Source organism: Pleurodeles waltl, chromosome 8 (genome assembly GCF_031143425.1).
Source record: "Pleurodeles waltl isolate 20211129_DDA chromosome 8, aPleWal1.hap1.20221129, whole genome shotgun sequence".
In the NCBI taxonomy this organism is placed as follows: domain Eukaryota; kingdom Metazoa; phylum Chordata; class Amphibia; order Caudata; family Salamandridae; genus Pleurodeles; species Pleurodeles waltl.
In genome coordinates, this window is record NC_090447.1 from 1,535,602,455 (window position 1) to 1,535,615,813 (window position 13,359).

At 51.7% G+C, this 13,359-nt stretch overlaps 1 protein-coding gene across 2 annotated transcripts in view; it reads right to left on the minus strand.

The window, feature by feature from the left end:
• LOC138248944 (sodium/potassium-transporting ATPase subunit alpha-1) overlaps positions 1-13,359 on the minus strand; it is a 67,208-nt gene that overhangs the window by 15,276 nt on the left and 38,573 nt on the right. For both annotated transcript variants that reach the window (XM_069202973.1, XM_069202974.1), the window contains exons 4-10: positions 12,596-12,799; positions 10,447-10,560; positions 8,415-8,549; positions 4,720-4,837; positions 3,824-4,092; positions 3,109-3,307; positions 2,469-2,578 (exon numbers count right to left, since the gene is read on the minus strand). In XM_069202973.1, coding sequence (XP_069059074.1) covers positions 2,469-2,578; positions 3,109-3,307; positions 3,824-4,092; positions 4,720-4,837; positions 8,415-8,549; positions 10,447-10,560; positions 12,596-12,799 — 1,149 coding nt within the window. The remainder of the gene's footprint in view (positions 1-2,468; positions 2,579-3,108; positions 3,308-3,823; positions 4,093-4,719; positions 4,838-8,414; positions 8,550-10,446; positions 10,561-12,595; positions 12,800-13,359) is intronic.

Genomic DNA, 13,359 nt, shown 5'->3' on the forward strand with positions numbered 1-13,359 from the left:
TGTAGGCGCTTGAGAGCAGTGACGGGGTACAGGAAGGAGGCAGACGTGTAGGCGCTTGAGAGCAGTGACGGGGTACAGGAAGGAGGCAGACGTGTAGGCGCTTGAGAGCTGTGACTGGGTACAGGAAGGAGGCAGACGTGTAGGCGCTTGAGAGCTGTGACTGGGTACAGGAAGGAGGCAGACGTGTAGGCGCTTGAGAGCTGTGACTGGGTACAGGAAGGAGGCAGACGTGTAGGCGCTTGAGAGCTGTGACGGGGTACAGGAAGGAGGCAGACGTGTAGGCGCTTGAGAGCTGTGACGGGGTACAGGAAGGAGGCAGACGTGTAGGCGCTTGAGAGCTGTGACGGGGTACAGGAAGGAGGCAGACGTGTAGGCGCTTGAGAGCTGTGACGGGGTACAGGAAGGAGGCAGACGTGTAGGCGCTTGAGAGCTGTGACGGGGTACAGGAAGGAGGCTGACATATGTAGGCGCTTGAGAGCTGTGACGGGGTACAGGAAGGAGGCAGACATATGTAGGCGCTTGAGAGCTGTGACGGGGTTAGAAGAGAGATTTGTAGGCACTCGAGAGCTGTGACAGGGTTAGAAGAGAGATTTGTAGGCACTCGAGAGCTGTGACGGGGTTAGAAGAGATTTGTAGGCACTCGAGAGCTGTGACGGGGTTAGAAGAGAGATTTGTAGGCACTCGAGAGCTGTGACGGGTTAGAGGAGGGAGACATTTGTAGGCGCTCGAGAGCTGTGACGGGGTACAGGAAGGAGGCAGACGTGTAGGCGCTTGAGAGCTGTGACGGGGTACAAGAAGGAGGTAGACGTGTAGGCGCTTGAGAGCTGTGACAGGGTACAGGAAGGTGGCAGACGTGTAGGCGCTCGAGAGCTGTGACGGGGATAGAAGAGAGATTTGTAGGCACTCGAGAGCTGTGACGGGGTTAGAGGAGGGAGACATTTGTAGGCTCTCGAGAGCTGTGACAGGGTTAGAGGAGGGAAACATTTGTAGGCTCTCGAGAGCTGTGACGGGGTTAGAGGAGGGAGACATTTGTAGGCGCTCGAGAGCTGTGACGGGGTACAGGAAAGAGGCAGACGTGTAGGTGCTTGAGAGCTGTGACGGGGTTAGAGGAGGGAGACATTTGTAGGCGCTCAAGAGCTGTGACAGGGTTAGAGGAGGGAGACATTTGTAGGCGCTTGAGAGCTGTGACAGAGTTAGGGAGGCCACCATCTGTAGGCGCTACACCAAAGCGTAACAAACCATTTCATTGTGGAGCCTTTTGAAAATCCGCAAGCAGTGCATACACTTACGTTACGTAGCAAGGCGCTTTATCGCACAAGTACAGGGGTACAAAGGTCCTTACTTCACAGGGCAACATTGTTCCATTTAAGGAAATCGCATCGCAAGAGGTGGAAAAGTGACCGACTCCTCACGAGCCCTTCCCAGCCCACAATGGTGCCACAGGCCGAGCAGTGGCACGAAGGGGCACACCCATGGTAACACTGCAAGCCACGTGCAGTGCCACCTGAGCGGGCTTTGGAGTCCGAACACCCCTCGTGTAGGACACTATAGTGTGCGCACAAGGAGCCCAACTGGCCACACATCGGCTGCCTGCCCCACCCACTAACTCATTCATTCAATGGTGTCATTTCTCTGAATTGGAGATAAAGAGAGCACAAAATGATGTGAAGGGAAGATCTTCATCTACTCAGACGGTGGAACTGTGGGGGTGGGGCAGTGCCTGGCAAGGGGTCTTGTACACACTGCACTAGTGACACCATTGTGTGGCTCAGTAGTCTACAAACCTTTTAATGTGGTGTTTCTCCCCCCCCCCCCCCCACATACCCCCCATCCCCACCCGGGAAAAAAATAGGGGACCCTCTGAATTTTTCACCATTATTATACTAGAGTGCCAACATTTAACTTTGTGTCGACTCGTTTAAACACTGCAGTTAAGTTCTCTTACTGTTTTAAAATGCAATGCACGATGCCAAATACACCATTCTGCTCAGAGGGGCCTTACTAACGAGCATTCACAGTGTGAATAGAACTGAGGATGGGGTGGAGGGGTCCCTCCAAGGATCACTAGAGCTCCCTCCCTTCCCCCCCCCCAAGGGGGCCTGCCCCCCTCCCCCCCCCCCCCCTAGTTCGAAGACTCCTCTCCCCGGGCTGGCTGTACCTCAGAGCACATGGTTTGAGGCAGAGAGTGAACTGCAGCTGTACCCTGGAGTAACAGACGAGTACTCCCGGCCTCTGCCAGGACTCGAGGAGCCGAGATGGCGCTATGACGCTTCACAGCCCACGCTGGAGGGTTCAGGCCGCCTGAATGTGGCAGTCGGGTCGGTTTGACAGGTTGGGCCGGTTTAGCGCCTGGGACCGTGTCAGCCCGAGGGCAGAGGTGCTAACAGGCCCATGGCTGGCAGCATCCAGGGCTTCCCACCCTGTGCCAGCTGTCCCAGGACAGGATGTGCAGCCCCCAGGGCACCTACCTTCAGGATGGGCGTGCTGTCCTGGCCCGCCTGGAAGACGGCCCGGTTGCACAAGCCAGCTATGCGTGCAAGGGCGACCCAAGTGGGCGAGCTTTTGTCGAAGGAAGCGCCTGTAGGAAAGATCAGGATATTAGGAAAGATTGGTAACTGCCCGGGCCTTAGCTATAGGCCAGGGTCTGAGACTGAAGCAGCATGAAAAACAAGGGCACGGCAACCCCCTCCGCCTCCTCACCCCAAGACCAGATCCGAGCACCCCCAGACCAGGCTTCAATTACCCTTAAACAACCACCCGACCCCCATGTAATGCAAGGACCCCCCCCCCCAGTAACGCCCCTTGGAAGACCCCCAGCTGGGGCTGAATGATTCTCCAGTAATGCCCCTCCCCAGCAGGGATCCCCCACCTGGGGCTGAATGATACTCCAGTAATGCCCCTCCACAGGGAGCCCCCCACCTGGGGCTGAATGACACTCCAGTAATACCTGCCCTCCCCCCCCACCCCCCTCGTAGCCCCCCACATGGGGCTGAATGCCAGACTCTCCCAGTAATGCCCCCCAGCAGGGAACCCCACCTTAGTGATGAATGACAGTCTCTCGCAGTAATGCGCCCCTCACCCCCTGGGCAGGAAGCCCCCCCCACTCACCACTCTGGTTCTCGGTGGTGTCTGCTTCGTGGATCTGGTTGTCGAACCACATGTGGGCCACGGTCATTCGGTTCTGGGTCAGGGTTCCGGTTTTGTCAGAGCAGATGGTGGAGGTGGAGCCCAGGGTCTCGACAGCTTCCAGGTTCTTCACCAGGCAGTTCTTCCGGGCCATTCTCTTGGCCGTGAGGGTCAAGCACACCTAGGATAGAGGGTGGGAAGAGGACATCAGTGGGACTGAGACCTAACCTACCGCCCCACCCCCCTCATTCCCAATGTGAAGACCAGCGGAGGGAAATAAAGTGAACGGTCCACTTGGGTCTACACAGGACAAGTGCAGTATTGAAGATGAGAGACAGCTGGAGTAGCGCTTTGAAACCCTAGGTCCCCTGGTGCAGAAGCCTCTGCTAGTCCCAGAAGAGGCGAAGAGAAGGTGAACTTGGGAACCAGGAGTCCATCAATTGTGGCTCTCAAGAGTGGGACACACTGACAAGTCACCAGGTCTACACCAGAGTTCACAGGCGCTGGGGCACTGTCCACCGAGCTTTGGGTGGAGGGTAAAACACTTCTAGGCCCCAAGAAACCCTTCAGGCTGCAGCAGAGACAGAAGCCACAGCCCAGAAAGAGCTTCTGATCAGCGAACCATCTCTGGTGGCTTCCAGGCTCTGCCAAGGACGGAAGGTCCACCACAGGCATCCTCCGCCATAGGAGTTCTTACCGTGACGGTGGCCAGGAGTCCCTCGGGCACGTTGGCCACAATGATGCCAATGAGGAAGATGACGGCCTCCAACCAGGTGTACTCCAGGATGAGGGAGAGGATGAAGAAGCTGACGCCCAGGAAGACGGCCACCCCGGTGATGATGTGGATGAAGTGCTCGATCTCGATGGCGATGGGCGTGCGGCCGCCTTCCAACCCAGAGGCCAAGGTGGCGATGCGGCCCATGACTGTACGGTCACCCGTGCTGATGACGACGCCACGGGCAGTGCCTGCAAGAATAAAGACAAGTTACTCAGGGCCAGCAACGGCAGGCCAGATACGCGACACCCTCCCCTGAACGGCTGAAGACACGGGACCTTCAGGTAGGAGATTCCACAGCGCTCGAGAGTACGTGTTGAACATCAAGCCAGCAAAGATGAAACCACCCCACAACCTGGAAAACGGTGGGCAGCCAACAGCAAAAGGTTGCTTGACCGAATTCTAGATGTTCAGACCCCGAACTGGCCACCTTGATGGAGAACGTGAAAGGAAGGCTTGTTCTGGGCCAAGGAGGGGTCCAGGGCGGCCATCTCCAGACCCCCTTGCAAGCATCTGCCTTCGCTTCACTAATGCACAAGCCCATCCTTTAATTGTTCACAGACCCCACGTCCACACCCTTTTTTTTTTTTATCTGGACCACCAAGACTATTTTCAGGAATGTCCTCAAACTACTCGCAGAGTGCTCACAGCATTTCTGGAGGGTCGCTTCAAGATCAGAAGGTGCAACAATGCGGTGCCCCCTCCATCAGCCGGACCTGCCCTGCAGCAGAACCACAGAACCAAGGCGCGAAAGACATGGAACCAAATCAGCGCGTGCTCTGTCCTCCCACTGAAGTCCTAGGCGGGGTGGTACTCACCTTCCACACAGTTGGTTGAGAAGAAAGCAATGTTCCTGGTCTCCAGCGGGTTCTCGTTGGTGAAGTCAGGCGACCGGGTCTGTGGCTCGGACTCGCCAGTGAGGGAAGAGTTGTCAACCTACAACACAGCAAATAAAAACAGGCTTCAGAGAAAGAGAGCAGGCGAGAGGGATCAGAACAGGGGAAGTACTACTGGGTCAAAGGTAAACACCAAAGTCCCTTCACTGCGCCTACTCCATGGGGCTGTGCTCCCGACATCAGCGACACTAGAAGCAGCACGTGGCGCGAGTCCCCAAGGATGCACTTGTAGAACTAGCATGACCTTACAAGTACACCATGCATATAATTTTAGTAAAATCAAAGTCTTGGCTGGCACAAGACCCTACACTAACAGGACCCATGTGGCCAGCAGGTGAAAGCTGAACTTCAAACCTGCACTGCTTGCATATTCCAGAAAGTTTAGCAGCCCAAAACCACAAGTTTGCAGTAGCGCCCCCTAGAGATGTGCAGCATCCATAGTAGGCGCCTACTTTAGGTCAGTTCCAACCTTCACAACATGCAGCGGACGGTTCGGAAACCTCAGTCTTTAGATGAACGGTGACTCTACAGTGCACATAGGGTGTAGTTCCACCAGCCATCCTCTGCAGGCAGCCATTTAATGGGGGAAGTCAACTCCCATGACAGAGGAGGTCACATACTGAGGAACACGGACGTCTCAGTGGAGAGCTCACGACCTGCCAGAAGACATGTAGGCTATGTCCTGGCCTTCAGCACTTCACCATGTCCCAGGAGGTCCAAATACCTTCAACCAGAACTCCCCCTTAAAGGAACCCTCAGCTTCCTACTACTTTGCGCCACATAAACCGAGGTTGGCCGGTGTAAGGAAATGGGGTGTGTTATACAGTGTGGGGGTGAGACCCTACCGTGTAATACCATTACCTACCCCTTTAGGACTGGTAGGGGTCATTTATTAAACCTTAGCTCAATATACTAGGGCTTACAAGCAAGTTAGATTTGTGGGAATCAGTTATAAACCAAACATGCACGTTTTAAGACCAGGGCACTGGCACAGAGACCTGGTTACCAAGCCCCCCTGCACTACCAGTTAAAAAACCTGCCGCATCAGTCCAAAAACTTGGGGGTGATGAACAAAAAGGCATTTCCTTCCAGGCTTCCCCTTTGAAGCTCACCTTTCAGAACACCGTGTGGGGCCTTCTGCAAGGAAGTAATACCTTCTCCAGCGGCAGGCCTCTACTCTTACCTTTACCAGACGTCATTCACAAGTCTCCCAGGTGGGAGGTGGAAGGCGGTCTCACAGCCTCGGTAAATTGCCACTGGAAGGCTACAGCAACAGATTGGCAACTTTCTAAAAGTTGCATGTAGCAGCAAGATACATTAATTTAAACTTGGGCATCAAGTCCAGCTTAATGTAATGTGTTGCTTGATACCTTGAAGTACCAACTTTGTCAGTCCGATTCAGAGGTTGGCACAGCTGAGTTGTCCATGTTCTGTACTTGCCAACGGGGCTACCGATCTCTCCCCCAGTAAAAACGGCAGCTGCAAGTTTATACTGTTAGAATAGGTTAATCACATGTTTCACTTTATAAATATGCTGCGCCCTGCCTTAGGACTCGAGAGGCCCGCTCTAGGGGTGACTTTCACATTAGAAAGGGAGCCTGGGCTTTGCCACTGCTTTACAAGGTAAAGTGGAGTTAGCAGCTTAAAACCGCCCTTCCAGTCTGCAGTGACAGATTAGCAGCCGTGTTTCATTTCATCACGCCGAGGGTGGCTCAACAAGTGCTGCAATCCCTGAGGCATACTCAGACTCGCAGCCCCTGGGTACCATGTACTAGGGACTTCCAGTAAGTTAGGCTATGACAATGGGGTATACACCAATCAACCATGTACCCTTTGTAAGAAGCTGGCATGGTGGGTACCTGAGGTACGTACACCTTATACCTGGTCCAGGTATTCCTGATTAGTGTAGTCAGTGCCTAGATGCCAGGGCTCTCTAGAGGTAGCTGTGGATGAGCAGCCGAGGCTTATCTAGGAGACATGCAAAGCTCATGCAATACCACTGTAATCACACAGTACTTACACACATGAAAGAAAACACTGTTACAAAAATAAGGGTGCTTTATTACGGTAACAGTACCAAAAATGCTAGATAGGCAATACTCCAACAGGAGGTAGGTAAACACACTAAATACATAAACTAGTAATCAGAAATAGGCATAAATATCAATAGAAAACAGTGCAATAGCAATAGACAGTAGTGACCCTAGGGGAAGCCCAGACCATATACCAAAAAAAAATAAAAAAGTGAAGTTACCTGCCTGACCTGGCCACTCAGAGGCTCCTAGAGGCCTCTGCCCACGTTGGATTCAAGATGGCAGAGCCAGGGGACACACTGGAGGAGCTATGTGCACCATACCGGGGTGAGAGGTCAATCTGCTTTCCATTGTCCAGTTTCGTGCCAGAGCAGAGACTGGTTTATGAAAGGAGGGCACCATATGTGCCCTTCAAAGCATACCACTGGCTTGAGGGGGCCAACCCTCCCAAGCCAGTCACACCTATTTCCAAAGGGAGAGGATGTTACCTCCCTCTGCTAAAGAAAATCCTTTGTCTGCCTTCCTGTGCTTGAGCTGTTCAAGCAGCAGGAGGGCAGAAACCCATCTGAGGGGTGGCAGCAGCTCGGGCTGCCTGAAAACCCCAGAAAGCTGGTAGGAGCAATGCTGGGGGTCCTCTAAGGAGCCCCCAGAGTGCATGGAATCATATATGCAGATACTGTTGCCAGTATTGGACGTGATTCCAATGTGATACCAAACATCCCTAGGTTCGGAGTTACCATTACCGCACTTAAAGTCAATATAAATGGAGCCGTAGCTGCTCATGCAGGGGTGCCCTCACACAGAGGGACCTGCACCCCGCCCTCTGGGCTAGGACGGCCTGCCATAGGGGTGATTCACAGTGACCTGAAGTGAAAGGGTGCATGCACTCTTTCATGCAGGCTACAATTGCAGGCCTGCAGACATTTTACATGGGCTCCCATGGGTGGCGTAATACATGCTGCATGCAGCCCATGGAGGACCCCTGGTGCCCCAATGGCCTGGTTACCATATACTAGGGACCTATAATGGGGCACCAGTATGCCAAATGTGGGGTGTTTGTGGTCCAAGCAAGCAAACTTAAAATGGAGAGAGCACAGTCACTGGGGTCCTGGTTAGAAGGATCCCAGTGAACACAGTCAAAACATACTGACAACAGGCAAAAAGTGGGGGTAACCATGCCAGGATGAAGGTACTTTCCTACATCCTTTTAAAAGGTCAGAGCACATGCACTGAGACCTGATTAGCAGGGCTCAGGGCATTTCAGAGCCATTTCAGCAGTGCCTACTAGTCCGAACGGGGGCAAAAAAGTGAGGTGAAACCTGCAAAATGCATGTTTCCTCACCGTTTACATTAGAATACCTATTAAGGAAACACCAAACTGAGCAAGCAGAGTGACAACAGCTTTAGACTAAAAACTAAGAATGTGTGCAAACATAGCAAACAGCCTCATCTGTGACCCAGTTGGAATGCTGCTATACATATACATCAACCCCAAGCCCCTCACCAGCTCCGCCGTAAGCCCACTTTCTACAGTAACTACTTAACCCCATTCTAGAAGCAAAGCCCCCACTCACACCAACTCACCTTGCAGCCGTGAGCAGATATGATGCGGAGATCCGCGGGGATTCGGTCACCACCCTTCACTTCCACCAGGTCACCGACCACAACACCCTCCGCGTTGATGCTCAGCTTTTCTCCGTTACGGATGACCAGAGCTTGCTGAGATGGGAGACAAGAGTGACATGAAGATTAGGGTGACCGCAGCATCACCACCAGTGCCAGAAGCCGGATGCACAAGAACCCATACTGTGTCCTTGAAGAACATTTTGCTAAAAGCGCCCAAGTCTCTTAACTGCACAAGAACATCTGTGTTTATGGTCTGGCTTGTTAGAGCAGAGGAGACCCTTAAACCATCACCAAGAATCCAACAGCAAGCACAGCGTGAGGAAGCAAGGCACTAACTGATCACACAGTGTTTGCTGCGCATTCTGGTACGTGTACCCCTGTTTATCCTATTAAAAGAAGTCAACAATGAAAGTTCCAGGATAATGCATTAACCTCACCTGGATAAGCTAGTCATGCATGGATCTCGGAAACTTGAGGTCAGTTGTCTCCACTATACCATATGAGCCTAGATTTACAGTGAGCGTCTTAATCAGTGGCCCGAACAAGCGGTAGGACCTCAAACTAACAGGAGCTTTGTTTCTATCACCATCACTATCGTGCTATGATGCAAGAACAGGCACTCAGCAAATGGCGAAGACATAGGTACCAGGAGTCGATCCCAAGAATTGTCACTGGGAGATTGTCCAGAGTTGGGGTGGCGAGCCACACACAGAATCTCCAACCGAGGACATGAGATAAGTGATCCAGACAAGATCCAGAAGGCTGTGCTCTCCCACCAGGACTAGTCGCTATGCGAGGCGCTCTGCCCGCAAACCAGATCATCTCCTAGACTCTCAAGGCAAAGGGGTATTTAATTCCTATAGCCCAATGCCCAGGACATATTGTTTAGGATCAAGGACAACAAGTTTTCATGTTTATTTTATCCTTGGGACAAGTAGGCCCTGCAGCACAGACCCTTTGGGTGCCTTATTATGGATCATGGAAGGGCATTGTCTGCAATTGAGGTAATATTTGTGTCCGTCTGTTAATACTGTTTGAACTTTATTTATGGTTCATTAATGAAAAGCCTTTATTGTTCTGGTGAGCGATCTAAGGAAATGTTAAAGTTCTCGGACTGTAATACTGACTCGTTACAGTATACAAGTGTGTACACACGTTTGCAAAGTTTAACAATAAAAGGCTTTTGTATAATGCTCCCAGAATGCTCTCTGATTAGATGCAGATATATGCCGAAGTTTGAAATCAAGACTGATGATTCTTTGCTTTCAAAACAAAATGTTCACAAAAAAGCAACTTAGAAAAAAATTGTTGAACTACTGTGAAATTGTAGGTACTATTTATTTGAGTAACTTGTGTTGATGCATGCTAGTATTATTGAAATATATTTATAATGGAAAAATCAGTTACTAGTTTCAAAACGATTGTAGAAAACATGAAAATAAACAAGCACTGACAAAACCAATAGGTTTGACATTGGTGGCCAGTCCTTTAGTTTTGTCAATCTGTTTCTTGTTTTCACATGGTTTTTGTAAAACTTTGCTGTGAGAGCTCCTGGGCCCTCACCTTTATACCAAACATTGGCAAAAATAGTTTCAGTCTCAATTGCAGTATTCAAACTGTACTATAGTATGAGTCCTGGCATGATCAGAGAAGCTGTTAGAGATCTTGCATATTGAGACTGTTGCTATAATTTGTTGCCGCACCACGTGGCACCAGAGACAAGTGTTTTTTTTAATAAACAGGACAAGTAGATTTATGAAGTAATCTGTTTCATGGACAAGTTTGCATTCTATTAAATTCTACATCCCTGCAAATCGATCACAAGCTAGAAGTAGGAACCCAGACAAAATCTGAAAGGCTGCAACGTCCTTCTCATACCAATCCTGGACCGTGTACGAGTCTCCCCAGTCCAGTTCTAGGCCACCTCCCAGACTCTACGGCTGATCACAGGCATGGAGTCTATCACTGCTCACACCCTCGCCCGGCTCACCTGAGGCACCATGTTCTTGAAAGATTCCATGATCTTTGAGCTTTTGGCTTCCTGGTAGTAGGAGAAGCAGCCGGTGATGATGACAACAGCTGACAACACCACACCGAGGTACAGCTGCAGGGAAAAGATTTGAGTCAGGGCAAAGAGAACATTAGGGTAACACACGGAGGGAGAAACAAAGGGGAGCACATTAGAACCGGTGCGATGGAGACCACCGACCACTCAAAGTACAAGATGCAGGTGAAGAAACACCAACACCTCCAACATTCCACAGAGAAACACAAAGGAAACAGAAGCACTGAGAGTGATATAATCAGGTTATATACATGCAGCCTTGAGAATAATCACACCACATCCTCCTTGCAAGCAGGGTAAGGGGAGAACTGGAGGCAGCAGTGTCCTACAAAGGCCATAAGCAGCAGAGACCAACAAAATACCAACATCAAGCACACAGGCAGTAAACAGCAAAGTTCATTAAAATGCAAACACCAACCACACAGGCCGCAAGCAGCAGAATCCAACAAAATACTAACACCCAGCACTCGGGTCGTTAGCAGCAGAGTCCAACAAAATACCAACACCAAGCACTTAGACTAGAAGCAGCAGAGACCAAAATACCACACCAAGCACTCAGGCCATAAGCAGCAGAGTACAACAAAACACCAACACCAAGCACTCACACCATAAGCAGTGGAGTCCAACAAATTACCAACAGGAAGCACTCGGGCCATAAGTAGCAGAGCCAAAAACAAAATAGCAACACCAAGCACACAGGCCATAAGCAGTAGAGTCCACCAAAATATCTACACCAAGCACTCACGCAATTAGCAGAGGAGTCCAACAAAATACCAAGACTAAGCGCTTAGGGCTTTAAGCAGTGGGGTCCAAACAAAACAAAAACTCCAACACCATGCACTCAGGCCATAAGGAGCAGAGTAAAAAAAAAATACCAACACCAAGCACTCACGCCATAAGCAGCAGAGAACAACAAAATAGTGACATGCATCACAACACATCCTATGTGAAAGCAGGCTAAGAACAGGAGGCAGCACAATCCAACAAAATATCAACACCAAGCATCAACATGAGCTGGCTATTGGAAAGGGTGAAGGAACAGAGTCATCTTGCACAACACTGCTTGCACAGGGCACTTTCATAAGCAGTCACCACTGACAAGCAGCTCTAGACACACATGAAACAAGCCCTGAAACATGCCTAGAGCAAAGCTAAATGCAGTCCTGTGACTCAAAGCAAATAGACAGGAGCTGGAACAGGTGCAGACTACTAGCCAGGATGGGGGGGGCTGGAACAGGGGCTGCCCACTAGCAGCCAGGACAAGGGGGGCTGAGAGAGGGTCCGCATTCTAGCCACCAGGGTGGGGGGTGGCTGGGGCAGGGTCTGCCCACAAGCAGCCAGGACAGAGGACGGGTGGGGACCACACTGGGTGGCTGGGGCAGTGTCTGCCCACAAGCAGCCAGGACAGAGGAGGGGTGGGGACCACAGTGGGTGGCTGGGACAGGGGTGGGGGCTATGATAGGGTCTGCACACTAGCAGGCAGGATTTGGAGGGGGGGGGGTGGACAGGGTCTGCCCACTGGCAGCCTGGATGGCAGGGCTGGGACAGTCTACCCACTAGCAGGATGGGCAGGGGACTGGGACAGGGTCTGCCCACCAGCTGCTAGGACAGGGTGAGCACACTACCACAAAGGCCCCTTACATCCAGTCTGTCCATGTGTGCATTAATACCACATGCCCCTTAGACCCAGTGTGCTCCTATAGACAGATGTACCACATGCCCCTTAGACCCAGTGTGCTCCTATAGACAGATGTACCACAGGCCCTAGACCCAGTGTGCTCCTATAGACAGATGTACCACAAGCCCCTTAGACCCAGTGTGCTCCTATAGACAGATGTACCACATGCCCCTTAGACCCAGTGTGCTCCTATAGACAGATGTACCACAAGCCCCTTAGACCCAGTGTGCTCTTATAAACAGATGTACCACAGGCCCCTTACCCACCCCCATGTGCACATGTACCTCAGGCCCCTTACACACCTCTTTGCACAGATGTACCACAGGCTCCTTACACCCCCCTCCCCCCCCCCCCCCCACATGTGCACATGTACCCCAGGCACCTGCGCACACTCACATTGTCGTTGAGCGGTTCCTCCTCAGTGGCTGCCAGGATGCCATAGGCCAGGAAACAGAGCACCGCCCCAATCCACAGCAGCATGGAGAAGCCCCCGAAGAGCTGCCGGCAGAACTTCACCCACTCTGGGGTGGTCGGGGGAGGCGTCAGCGCGTTTGGTCCATCGCGGGCCAGGATCTCTGCGGCGCGGTTGGTCGTCAGACCCTAGACAGAAAGAGACAGTAACAAGATTAGGAGAGACTCGGACAGACCCTAGGAGGGAAATGGGGTGCAGGGGAGAAGTCCAGATGCTGCAAGAGGTGGAATAAAAAGAAACCTCGTTACTAAGAAAAAATGTAACACTTCCCCCCCAAAAGAGCTGCTTGTTATAAGGCCGAGCTCACAGTGCACACAAGTTAACAGGAATCCACAGCAGTGCCTGGAGGCTGGCAGGCAGACAAGAGGCGCTGCTTCCCGGTGCCAAGCACTCCTCTGCACTAGCAGCTCTCTGCCGCAGCCTGGCCGCCTGTGCGGTGCAGCGCCTCAAACTGAGGCCTTCGATGCACCCTCGAAGGAGAGAACTGCAATACTGCATATCTCTGTGTAACCTGGGGCCTGATGTACAAACCTCTTTACCACTCGCAAGTGGGCAGATTCCCAGGAATTGACACTTTTGTGAACACAAACGCTTTCTGGCATGTACCAAACCCAAATCGCAATTTGGCAACCTGTGGCGAATCGCAGTGCGTCTTTGTGAGTCAGTATTAGGCAGCGGCGTGTTGAGG